This window comes from Phlebotomus papatasi, chromosome 1, assembly GCF_024763615.1.
Source record: "Phlebotomus papatasi isolate M1 chromosome 1, Ppap_2.1, whole genome shotgun sequence".
Classification (NCBI taxonomy): domain Eukaryota; kingdom Metazoa; phylum Arthropoda; class Insecta; order Diptera; family Psychodidae; genus Phlebotomus; species Phlebotomus papatasi.
This window is the reverse complement of record NC_077222.1, coordinates 98,829,350-98,841,582: the sequence shown is the minus strand read 5'-3', so window position 1 is coordinate 98,841,582 and position 12,233 is coordinate 98,829,350. Positions and strand designations below refer to the sequence as shown.

The 12,233-nt window shown below is 32.9% G+C and overlaps 1 protein-coding gene across 1 annotated transcript; it reads right to left on the bottom strand.

Annotated features, from left to right (window-relative positions):
- Positions 1–11,775: 11,775 nt before the first annotated feature.
- LOC129810009 (testis-expressed protein 2-like) lies at positions 11,776–12,227 on the bottom strand. Its single transcript, XM_055860191.1, has one exon. The coding sequence runs from the start codon at positions 12,163–12,165 to the stop codon at positions 11,869–11,871; it is 297 nt and encodes a 98-aa protein (XP_055716166.1). The 5' UTR covers positions 12,166–12,227; the 3' UTR covers positions 11,776–11,868.
- Between the last annotated feature and the right edge of the window lie 6 nt (positions 12,228–12,233).

Sequence of the window (12,233 nt, the reverse complement as noted above, 5' to 3'; positions counted from 1 at the left end):
CTATTCCCAACCTAAAAAAAATTATTTACTGATTCAATCAGCAAAATGAAATTGACTGCAGAGGATTGGACAAAACTTTTAAGTAAAAGTGGTCATTTAAAAATTAAATTTCATTATAGTAAAGCCCTCAGCATCAGTAGGGAAATGTACTCTCCCTTCGAACGTTCATGCCTTCGAGTAATGTGAATTTTCTTGTATTTTTCCTAAGAGACTTTCACATTTCCATTAAATATTAGTTAATTTATTATTATCAGTTATTGATAAATATGTAATAATTATGTGTAAGTCTCTTAGGACCCTACACCTACACCTACATCTCGGTGCTCGATTTAATTTCATGCAATCGAAATTTAGGGTAAGTGTGCCAAATTCCGGTCAGCTTGCAATTCCGGCCACCTTTTTTGTTCCTCGAATTTCCATGATTTTTTAGTTTTTACATACTCTAGAGATTATACAATGCACAAGAATAACAAAAAATGTAGCTTTAAAAAACGAGATGACGTGAAAAAGACATTGGAAGAATTCCCAAAGAGCAAGGAACTATGAGAATGAAGGTGGCTGAAATAGGGCACCAAAGCTATATCTACATTTTTATTCATTTTAAAATGTATTAAGAACGATTTTAAAGTAAATCAAGACGATAAACTGTCTACAAGGTTCTAAACAACACTCCTAAAGTAGAAGGAATGAATAAAATCACTTTCTATTAAAGATATTAGATTTGAAACTTGAGACTTTGGCGCTTGCATGCAACTATGCCGAAATTTGGCACACTTACTCTGCTTCTCTTTCTTTCTCAAAAGATTTGTATAAGTCTATCCCAGTCTTTAGGTCGCAAAATTGGACTGAAGTAAATTTAATTTGGTGTGATGTTCAAAAGAAGAAAAGTGCAAAGCAATTCGAGAGACATATGCAAAGTTTTTAAGAAAGAAAAGGATGCAAATTTTAACTTTGTTAAATTTTCCTGACACACCTTTTAGTCCGAGGCATAAGCAACTAAAATAAGAAACGAATTTCTAGTGCGTAAAATTAATTTGTAGTGGGAAAAATAAATTAAGAAGTTATTTTCTAGCCAATTTTGCACTTGTTGACCAAACTACTGATTCAATCGACTAGAAATATTTTATAGTATTTTATGATCGATAAATAAAATGAGGCCATATCTCTCTTTATAACACATTAAAAGTATCAGACAAACATATTATAAGATCATTAAAATCGGTCGAATAGTTCCGAAACGTAACAGATTTCTTGTTAATTGAATACTTTGATAACCTGGAGCGCCCCTTGCGGTCGATTTGTGAAATTTTCTATATCGTTTTTTGTAGGATTTTTCTAATAAACCTTTCGATTGAGTATTCATTGATTACATTCGGTTGATAAATCTCTGAAATACAAGGTTTAAAGTTTTGACTTTTAGCAATCATATATCAATGTCCTCCTACGCATGTTATGCATTGTAAAGACATATGCTTTTATGTACATTTCGAGAATATGCACTCATTTAATATATTTTATCTTAAAATTTATGCTTTCCCTTAAAAGTGACAGTATGAATGAGAACATTTTAAATAAGAGATTATTTTTCTTCTACAAAAATAGTTTTTTTGCTTTAGAACTTTTCCCCCATGTTAGAAATTTGGTCCCGGAACAAAAGTTGTTACGTATACCATGGCCTATTCAATGATATAGGTCTCATTGGTGGACGCATTATAGACCATCTTTGCCCATTGTCCTTTGATCTTATCGCTTGCTCAGTAGCCGAGATAATTCATTTTATTTATTTTGGACCACGTTTTTTTGACCACAGCGGGCATTTTGTCCATGTAACGAACTACAGCAATATCAAAGAATGATTGAATTGATCATTCTTTTAAACCCTATTTTTAATAACGTAGTTGAGTAAAGGTCGTCATATCAGCACCTGCGTACTTTCGCAGCATTATTGTGGGAAAAAATCTCTTTTTTTGCGCTAAAATAACAAAATCGGATAGATGGCATGATCTGAGCAAAATTGATATCTGTATGAAATAGATATCAATTATCAATAGATAAAAGAAGTAATCATCAAGATCGGTTAAACACGTGTCGAAATAAATGAAGTTATGTGTTATGAAAATCGTTGGTCCTACAAAGTTCAAATGTTTTAGAAAGTTGTAGTGCTTAGCGGGACCTTTAATTTGCGCCCTCACTCGTCAAAATCGGTCAAGTAGAACCGGAGATAAGTCGTTCTGAATTTCGCAAACTTTGACCCCTCATATATCCGGATCTATATTAATCACTGCGAACCCACCTCACTTTTTGTAAACTTCATAACCTAGACTATAATACTTTAAAATTTAATTAACTTGCCCATGTTGTGCTCTACACAACGTTTACTCAACCGAATATTATCATATTTGGGCTCGGAATTTCTTAAAAGTCTAAATCGGTTGAAATCGGTTTTGAACGGGTAAACGGTAAAGAATGCGAAAGTTCTTTTAAGCAATGCTATTCCAATAAAAAATGAAAAGAGGAAATCTTTCTCCTAGACCATCTTTAGCACGACTGCTCGCAAGTGCTTCTGCATCATTGAAAAAAGGAAAAAGGCTCCTATATAATCGATTTTTCCTTGTTTTGGTTCCTGTCACGACTGTTTGGTGGTTTTGGAATACGACGAGGAGTGTAAAAAACAGTCGAGATGGGAATTACAACAAAGAAAAGTCAAGAAAAGCCTTTTCCTTTTTTATGCAGGAGACTTTTCGTTTTGGGTGGTTCCTAACTCGACTGTTTTTGACAGTTTTTGTCGTGTTTCAAAACCACCAAACAGTCGTGACAGAAATCAAAACGAAAGAAAAGTTGGTTATGTAGAAGTTCTGCAAACAAGAAAAGTGCTCAAAATGTTCATGCTTTTTTTATTGATTATTGAGAACAATCTGCTGTGTTTAAAATCAGAAATACCAAATCTATATCAAGAATTTTGCGACCTTAATTAAAACCCTTTTAGTCTAACAAATTTAGATGGACTAAGTAAATGATAAAGAATTTTATCTGAGATTTTTTTTAAATAAGATTAGGATTTGGCACTAATTTGGATTTTTTAATGAATTTAGATTTTTTACTGCCCAAATTTATTTTATGCACACCTTTTACTGTGTTATCACACTTGCACATTAAAATTTTTAATGTGATTAACATTAATTGTCGCTGGTGAGAGTCCAAATGTGTAATTTGTTTGTTCGAATCATTTTATATTCAAAATTTGATCTATTTGTTGATAAAAAGGTAGACTTGGCCCGCAAAATTTGATATAAATTGATTTATAGCATTAATGCGAAAAATTAATCCGATATTCTCATTAATTTTTTAATGTGAAAAATATTTATGCTTTAGGTAAATTTAAACTTATTTTTGCAGGCCAAGACCACTTCTTTATTAATAAATAGAAAAACCCGAAATATTAGGTGACTCAAAGTCACAAATAGCATATTTGGCCGCTCACAAGCGACAATTAATGTGAATCACATTAAAATTTTAATGTGGAAGTGTGATAACGCCGTTAGATCGGTAAAATTTCATGAAATCGAAATTCACGCCCTTTTCGTTCTCAAATGTTTTGCATATACCTATCCCACTCTTTTGCAATCATTTTTTTTAAACTTCACAATAAATTCAATTTAGTTCTATCTACTTTTAAGAATAAAATAGTGGGATAGATATATACAGAACGTTTGAAAAAGAAAGGGATGTGAATTTTGATTTTATGGAATATTCCTGATCAAGAGAGAGAGATTGTTCCTAGAGACAATACTAATCAAATTTTATTATTTTATTTAAGACGACTTTTCTTTATATATAATTTCTTGTTTATGGTGCAAAAATTTTGTTGAAAAAATAAATAAAACTTGTACTTGTACTTACTCAAAGTGATAAGGAAGTTTATAAATGAATGGCTCTTCTGGATTTCGCAAATATTGAACCAAAATCTGCAGCATAGGGTTCAAAGAGTACAGAACGGATGCTATAAAAATTAAAACTGCAAAAGATTTTGTAAAGGTATTCCCAAGACGCTCAGCTTTCAAATAGTGATGACCCTTTCCACATTTAAGACCTAAAAGAAAAATTCTTAATCCTCTTCTCCCTGACTATCTTTTCGGAAAATTTAAATACGGGAATTGACATGATCCTGAAGCTCAGTCAGGATTCTCCGCAATTCATTCGTGTAGAGAATTAGCCAATAGAGTTTAGCACTGCTTATAATCATCACCACGATAACAGATAACACAGCCGCGGATTCTTGCAAATCAGTGGCATTGAGAAAGTAATAAACTACCTAGAAATAAACGTATGATACACTAAACTGTCTTCCATTCTAATCCACCTTTTTCTTGCTAAACCTGTGGAGCTGTAAAATATACTAAAGATATCGCAGTAAAGGTACTCATAATTCGTTGCTTTATCGGTGATCCCATCACAACTCCACACAATTCCAAGTGATTTTTCACTGAAGACATTATTTCAATATCTGACTGCATCATCTAAAATTCCTACTCTGACACTAATTTACTGAAAATTGGGAAAACTCTGTTCTGTATTGTTGGAGAAAATTCCTTTTATAAGCCAAAAGAACCTCGATTCCACTAACTAAACATTCGCTAAAGTCAAACAAGTTGAAAGAAAGTTTGGAGAACTTTTACTTTGCCTTGTTCTCTTATCGTGTTCTTAATTACCTGAGAGATCACAGAGAAAAATTATTGACAATAAAAACTTGTCGTTTGAAGTAATGAACAAAAATTCAACACTTCTAACAAGTGAAAAAAAATCTCAATGAGACTTTCAACCGATTTATACAATTCACTTTGATTGAACTATGAGCACCATTGAGAATCACTGCAATTGTGAAATTGATTTGACAAAGGAACTCTACAGAAATTCCGTGGGAGTCATTCAAGGATTATCATAAAAACTTTTTCTATGGAAAAGATTTAAAAAGGACAAGCTTTACATATCCTTTCAATCGTGTAGAATAATGACCAGCGCACAATAACTTTTGCTTGTAAACATGTTTTCAAAATTTCCCATGAGAATGTGCGAGATGACTAGATCTAGATCTCACTCACTCTCATTGAAATATCAAAAACATGTTTACTAAACAAAAGTGATTGTGCGTTGGGCATAAAGCTTTTTTTTAAGTCATTTTCTACCGGTGTCAAATGTTTCATACTCGTACTCCACAGAAAGAGTAATACATAAATCTCTCGATTTTTTCATCCCCCTCCCCCCGGGACCGCTTTTTTCAACATAGCTACACGTTTCAGACGATTCCTGAGAAATTATGTCACACTGTTTGTGCGTCTGTCTATTCGGCTGTCGCCAGCGCTAGAGGCCAAACTGTTAGAGATAGAGACTTAACACTTTCGGGGAACTCCCCAACTCCGTATAAGTTAATCCTAGGACCATTAGCCTGCCCTTCATTTTGTTATCATCCCTCCCTTTCCCCTCCAAGATAAGTTTTTTTTCCTTCGTTCTTATAAGAAAATACCGTTGAATCATCCCTAATAATGATTTTTCAAGGTCAAAATTAAAGAAGCTCATGAGTGCGTATTTTTCAACCGAATGGTATCATGTTTAGGCTCGTTGAAAAGGTCTTGGAATTTCTGACAAGCCTGAGCCGATTCTAATAGGTTATAAACCGGTTTATAACCGTTAACCAGGGTTGTGCCTTTACATAGTAAAAAAAAATATTTTGAGATTTTACACGTAAAAAATATGTAAAATGTAAAAAAGGAAAATTAAGAATTTTTGAATCTTTTAAACATTTCCTGTAAGCAATATTAATATTGATATTGCTTATGGCACTGAGAAAATAAAGAGGGTGCAATGTAATCTGAATTAAAATTATTAAACAAAATAGCAAAAAAGCCCGGTACATGAAAATAAATAAATAAAAATAATAAGTTATCGCCTATCGCAGTCTTCTTGTCCGTCTTCTTCTTGACCGCCTATCGAAGTTTATAAATTAGAAAGTACGGAAAGTATCGTAAAAGTACGAAGGACGATCCTGAGCTTTTGGAAAACCTACATTACCGGCGAGATAGCTTTGCGTGTATCCCAACGGCTTACTTGGGGGCACTCCATTTCTTTGGGCCACAATAGGCACCAAATGTCCGTACTTATTAATCTAGAATCTTGCCCTGCCGCCCCTCGTCGAGTCCCGTCCTGTTGAAGCTTTCTCGATTTTGCACAATCAAGTCGGATCTGAGATGGATCCCGGACGAATAAGCCTTCATTTATTTTAATCGATCAAGGACAATAACTAAAAGATTCCCCGGAAAAGATAAGCTAGCCATTGTGAGAAGGCATCGACCTCGGGGCAGACCTAGGACAAGTTTTCTTAATCAAATTCAAAATCATGCGTTGGAACACCTTGGGATTAAACCCGAACATCTTCCTAAAATGGCGGAGGATCGACAGACGTAGGCTGTTAAGCTTGATGTCATGGGCCCGCGAACCCATTAGGGATAAACCGTTGAAAATTATGATGATGATAATTTATGAAGGACAATAACCTTTTTGCTATCTTTTCCGTAAATTCGACAAAATCGTATAGTCGAAAAGTGAAGATAACGCGATTTCAAAGTTTTCGATGTTCGCCAAATCGATCGATTTCGTTTACAAATCGATCGATTCGTGCAATAAGAAAATCATATTTTTCATTTTGTAATTCAGTGCAGTGTAACAACTCCCACCTGTACGTGATTTTCCCTGCCATATTCGAAGAGGACATCCATCATCGAACGTCGTAGAGAATAAAATTGTGAAAATCAAGAAAGGTTCAGTGTCTCCGTCTATTTCCTGTTAAATTAAGTGCTAATCTTTACTGTTAACGGTACGTGAAATTTTCAAATGAAATAATTACCTATTTCGTGATCAAAAAGTGTTTTTTCTGAATTGTCTGCAAATGCTTCAATAGGAAACCCTGGAAATATGATTTTTTTTGGAAAGATTTTCTTATTGTTTTAGATGGGAAAGGAGAAAAGACCAGGAATAAGAACAAATCCTGCACTCAAGAGCAACTCAACAAGGTTTTGGAAGCTTTTCGTCGCGGTTTCACTTACACTGTTTGTCTCCAATTAGAAACTTTCCCTTGTCTCCATTTGGATTAATATGTTTCCAATAGAAGCGGCATTTTACGCTCGCGTATTTTTCTTGTATTTATGATGTTTTCAAATTATATCTAAAGAATTTTCACTAAACATTGGCATTCTGGAAGAGTCAAGGAGCAAATTTATGTAATTCTCTTCAGAAAAAAAAAATGAACTTGTGTTGAATCTTCTGTCAAAGTTAAAGCGTCTGGAAATGGTCTTGAATTAGGACATTTACCCTATCTTTAGTTTTTACTCCTAAAACTTACAATTTCAATTTTTTTATGATTATAAAACTCAATATATATGAAGTAGAATAACACACCTTTCAGGAAATATAGTATTTGCTTCGCTCGGAGTACCTTAGCTTAGATGGTCTTTTTGCACTTTGAAAACGAGAAATGTTGCACAAGAAAATTTGCTGTTTTTTCTCTGACCTGTCACACAAAACTGACAACAGTAACCAAACGAAAGCTCAAAATGAACTCCAACCTTCAAAAAAATGTTAGTAAGACTACAACTGAGGGTACTAAACCAATTTTAAATAAATAAAACCTTTATTGCCTCAGTAAATGCGATTTTTGTAATGCTACTCTGGAGTAACTCAAAAGCGATGGAGGGTTAAAAAATACCGGAGGAACTAATGACAAAATTAAAATTTTATATTGACCAAGGGGTTACTCAAATTTGGAATACCGACACATTTTTTCATTCGAATCTATAGAATCCACGGAATGACTCGTAAGATTCTAATAGAGTCTAAAATGATAATCCTTTAAGAATCACTGGAATCAAATTAAATGGAAATGGAATTACTAGAATCAAATGGAATCACAGAATCATTTTTTCCTAAAACTCCGCGATAGATAATGATAAGCCAAAGTACATTAGTGATTTCTATAATTTTATTTTATAATTTTTATTTTTTTTAAACATTAATCGTGGAATATGTCACATTCGAAAAGAAATACGTTCTCTCCCGTGGTGGATACAAAGTAAAAGACCCAGTCAGCAAATGCGGTTAAGGGGCACTCCGGGTATATCAAGAATAAAATTGTGAATTGTAAGGCGGCACATTTTGTCCTATGCTCAATATTTTGTATATGATTGAGTTGCCTATTATTTAGGATTGATAAGAGGCTCTATTTAGAGGCAAGGATACAGCTAAGGTTTTTATCAAGACAGGAGCCAAATTGGAGAACTATCCCTGAAAGAAATCGTTTTTTTTTTAACGCAAATTTGTAAAAATTTGTATTTCTCAAAAATTTGTAAAAATAAACTTAATTATCATGACTTTGAGCTTAATTAAAAATCAATAAAAGGAAAAAGGAATCCACTTACGATTTGTTTTTCGAGGAAATCACTGTGCCGATTTAAATGGTTTTGGAGGATTTAGACAAAGATTACAAAAGCATTTTCATGGATCTGAGTAGGTTTCCATTCCAGGAAATTGCATTTAAGTTTGAGTTTTTAAACTTTATATTTTATATGCATGAAAATCTAATTTTGATTAGTTTAAGTGGTTCAGATAGCACATAATCAGATTTATTTGATTTCCAAAAATAAATATTAGCTTTTAGGCTTTAAAGAAAAGGGATTAAAAGGACCTTCCTTTTCTTTTTAACTTTCTTACGAAGATTTCGACAAGCTTTCTGTTAAAAGTTCACAATAAATTAAGTTTTAAGTAGTTTTTTTATGATATCAACTTATTTTCAAAGACGAAAACATTCCACAAAAAATTCGAGTGGATATTTTCATAAAAAAAATGTTTTTTACATGTTTAAAATCAAGAATTTAATTAAGGCTTTTCCTTGACTAATAATGCTGGTTTTAGGAGTTTCAAAAACTTTCTTTCAGAAGTTGAATTTTGACCCTATTTTGATTATTTTGAGGCTTGATATGGAAAGCTTTCTAGCTAGATATTTCCTAAACTTGTTCCATAGCGACATTGTAGCTCTTCCTATTGTTCAAAAATTATCTTGATCGTGTTTAGCAACATCTGAAATTCGACAAATTCGAAGATATCGGAGATAAACAGAATCACAGAATACCGAATTGAATTATTAAGATATTCACACATTTGGAATCACTAGAATCACATTGGAATCCCATGAAATAAATGGAATATAGGGCTCTATTCTGCGAATAAAGATAAAGATAAAGTTTCAAAATAAAGATTTTAAAAATTTCAAGATTTGGCATTCTGCGATCTTGGATAAAAAGTCGAAGAATCGCAAATAAAGATTTCTATATCCAAACTGTCACTTGTGCCTTGTCATTTTGGCACTTTAGTTAACCAAGCCGATTTCTTGGTAGGAGTAGGAGATATTTTTTCTAGTTAATTTTCAAGACAGGCAGTGGAAATTTTCTTTTAAAATTGTGGTGGACGAGGAAAATCTTTCGGGTCGTATGAAATAGCTTACATTACAAAATTGACAACTTTAAGCGCAAAAGTCCTGGAAATAATTTCACTTTTCATACACTTTTCAGGTACTTTGAGAAAAAAATATTTCCGGAACAAAAAGAGCTTGAAATTGATTGAACACCAAGAAATCAGAGGGAATGTTTTATAAATTTTAGATGATTGGATTAAAGTACAGAAACCCCGTATTTCATGTTCAATTGTTTTTAATGAAGATTTTTGAGTGCACTTTTCACAAAATTTCTTAGATGGATTTACCGGTTTAAGAATCAGGAAACATCTGGCAGTAAAACAGAGTTAGTCAAAAATTAAAATTTTGACTAACTACATACTGAGATGCAAGAGATCCCTTCAACTTCAAGTCAGTCATAGAGAACCCAGATAACTCTAAGTCAGCTACCGGTTCATCACTGTCATTGTCATTAGATCGAAAATAATGATCACTGTGTAATAAAACATATGAGGTTCTAGTCGAGGAAATTCCTCTAGATTCTAAACCTGAAGCTTCGGCACATAAAGTACCTGTAACAATAACGAGGGCCAGGATTGTGTAGGAAGAAGACAACCATAAAAAAAGCAAACTGGACGTTCTTAGAAAAAGTCTAGCCGGACTCATTCAAATAAAAACGAAACGCCAGGCATAGAGAAGAGAAAGTGAGATAATTGAATGAGAAAAGCTTGGGAACTCCTTGGCGAGCCCTACCTTTAACAATTTCTAAAAATAAGAAATGGATACATAAGGGTACAAAGGATCATTTCTCGCTAATACCAACGATTTTAACTGCTTGAACTCCAAGAGAGAGCAGTTCCCACAATCTTTGTTGAACTATAAGATTTAGAGAATAAATTCAGTTCAGATTTTTAATTCATCAAAATTTTACCTTCTTCTAAAATAGTACATCTTTTCGAAGTATGACTGAATATAAGTATTTTTTGTTGAAATTAAAAAAAAGTATTTATTGTGTTCCTAATGTATTAGCGTATTACCCTCGTTATACTGCCTCTGCATCCTTAAATTTTCTAATAAATTAAAAGATCTTCCATGGCTTTAATGCTTTTCAAACGAGTTTCAAAACGCAAATAAAGATTTCAAAGCACCTCGAGACCACTTTTGAAATCTTTATAAAAAATAAAGAATATTGAGGTTAGAATCACCTTGAAATCTTGGGCGCAGAATACCAAATCTTGAAATATTTTTATCCAAGCTAAAAATAAAGATATTTGACAGCTTTATTTTGAAATCTTGTTTGTAGAATACCAAATCTTTATATTTATCTTTATTTCTTTGTATTTATCTTTATCTTTATTCGCAGAATAGAACCCATAGACACAAATTTTCGATCTTGAGTAACCCCTTGATATTGACAAAATTTGAGTTTTTTACTTACCATTTAACTATTTATGCGCATCTCAGTGCAAAAGAGTAACTCACTTGGAACAAAAAGGGAAGGAAATTTTGATGTTATGAAATTTTCCTGATTTCAAAGGCGGCGATTGATCAATTGGTCAATCAATTGATGAAAGAAAGCTTTAAAACAAAATTTATTTTTTATCAGCGTTCTACCAACGATGTATCCATCCTTCTAGCCCAAGTACAATTCACCAAAATTCAACCTTTCTGCAAACACTGTATTTAAGATTAAACTAATATACAGGGTAACACACAAAAGAAAAATTGTTCTAGTGTAATAAAATGTAGGATAAATAGATAATAAAAAAATATATAAACTAAAACTCGTTAAATGTCCTACAATTGTAATAATATTGTTTCAAAAAACCATTTACAGCCACAGTTTCTATCATGATATTTCTCATTTATTCTTTTTTTATTTATTAATACACTGAGGCAAATATGCCATTTCAATATTCACAAAATAGCTACAAATTTTTTCTAATGCATTCTCACCACTCTCAAGTGCAATGCATTTTCTCTATTTTTAGAAAAAATGTCTTTTTTTTGGGAAAGAAAGTTTTTTAAACTTGTCAGTTAGATAAGAAAAAAAATCAACGAGAAAATAATTATTATGACCAAAAATTCGAAACCCCATTTGGAAAGATTTGTTTCTTTTTTTTTCTTTGTACATTAAACTCTTCAGGCGCAATTATTAAAGTAATGCGACACAGACGCTATTTCTTTTTTTTCGAATGCACATTAATAGAAAAAAACGGAAAAATCACTTTAATAAATTCGTCTTGTTAAACAGTAAACTTTAGAGACCATTTCTTTAAAAAAAAAAAAAATAAATAAATATCTTTTTGGGTAACACTGGTAATAAATCGTGGCAAATTTGCAATAAATATTTATAAATATCATAAGACAACTTACATTTCCTGATAGGTCGACTGGCCAAGGAAGGGTACAATTATATCAACCATATTTGGATACACAAGATACTTATACACTTCCTCGCACAATTTGCTCTCGATAATATTGGTGACAATACTCCAGTCGAAGGTGTGATCACCAACGGTGGGCTTTGCCGTGATCCACATCCGTGGTGGGCCCCTGAATCCAATCCAAATCCTATCTGACGGCGGCGGAGGCAGATTCAGCGTCACTCGAGCCACGAGACCCTTCAGCTCAACCCTCAGAGTCAGCTTCGTGCTCATATTCTCCATTGCTCGCTGAATATAGGAGATCTCTGTGGCAGATTGGAAGAGATTTGACGCTGTGATTCGATCTACAA